The 572-nt window shown below is 74.5% G+C and overlaps 1 protein-coding gene across 1 annotated transcript in view; it reads left to right on the forward strand.

Annotated features, from left to right (window-relative positions):
- Positions 1–30: 30 nt before the first annotated feature.
- SENP1 (SUMO1/sentrin specific peptidase 1) overlaps positions 31–572 on the forward strand; it is a gene marked incomplete at its 5' end in the record, with an annotated part of 23,612 nt that continues 23,070 nt past the window's right edge. Inside the window, 2 exons of the mRNA XM_014959288.1 lie at positions 31–121; positions 340–569. Of these exons, the coding sequence (XP_014814774.1) occupies positions 31–121; positions 340–569 (321 nt within the window). The remainder of the gene's footprint in view (positions 122–339; positions 570–572) is intronic.

Raw genomic sequence — 572 nt, forward strand, 5'->3', positions numbered from 1 at the left:
TCCGCTACGTCACTTCCGGCCGGCCGCCGCCTTCCGCTTCCGGCCGCCTCGTTGCCGGCAGCCACCGCCGCCGAGCCCGGGAAAGGCGCGCGCGCGCTCCAGCCGGACACTTCCGCTTCCGGTAGGACCGGAGGGAACGGGAGGGGACGGGAGGGGCGGTGGCGTCCGGGCCTGGGCCTGGGCCTGGGCCTGGGCCTGGGCCTGGCTGGGCCTTTCCCCGTCCCCGCCGGTGCCGCCTCAGGGAGGCTCGGCCTGTCCCCCCTCCCGCCACCGCCGCCGACCGGCGGGGCCTTCTCCCCCCCTCACCGCCTTCTCTTTCTCCTTATTTACGTTTTTTAGAGAGAAAACCGTCTCCACCCGCCGCTCTCCCCACCGGGGACGGAGCCGGTTCCGCCGCTTCTTCTCCTCCTCCGCCGCCACCGGAGGGAGGGGGGAGGGGGAACGGGGGACACACGGGACCCACCGGCGGCTCCGCTCCCTCCGATGCGGCCGCGGAGCCCATGAGGATGGAGGCCCGGGACGCGGCTCGGCCCAACCACGGCTCCGCCTTCAAGGCCTTTCCCGGCCCGAGG

Source organism: Calidris pugnax, unplaced genomic scaffold, assembly GCF_001431845.1.
Source record: "Calidris pugnax isolate Ruff unplaced genomic scaffold, ASM143184v1 scaffold324, whole genome shotgun sequence".
In the NCBI taxonomy this organism is placed as follows: domain Eukaryota; kingdom Metazoa; phylum Chordata; class Aves; order Charadriiformes; family Scolopacidae; genus Calidris; species Calidris pugnax.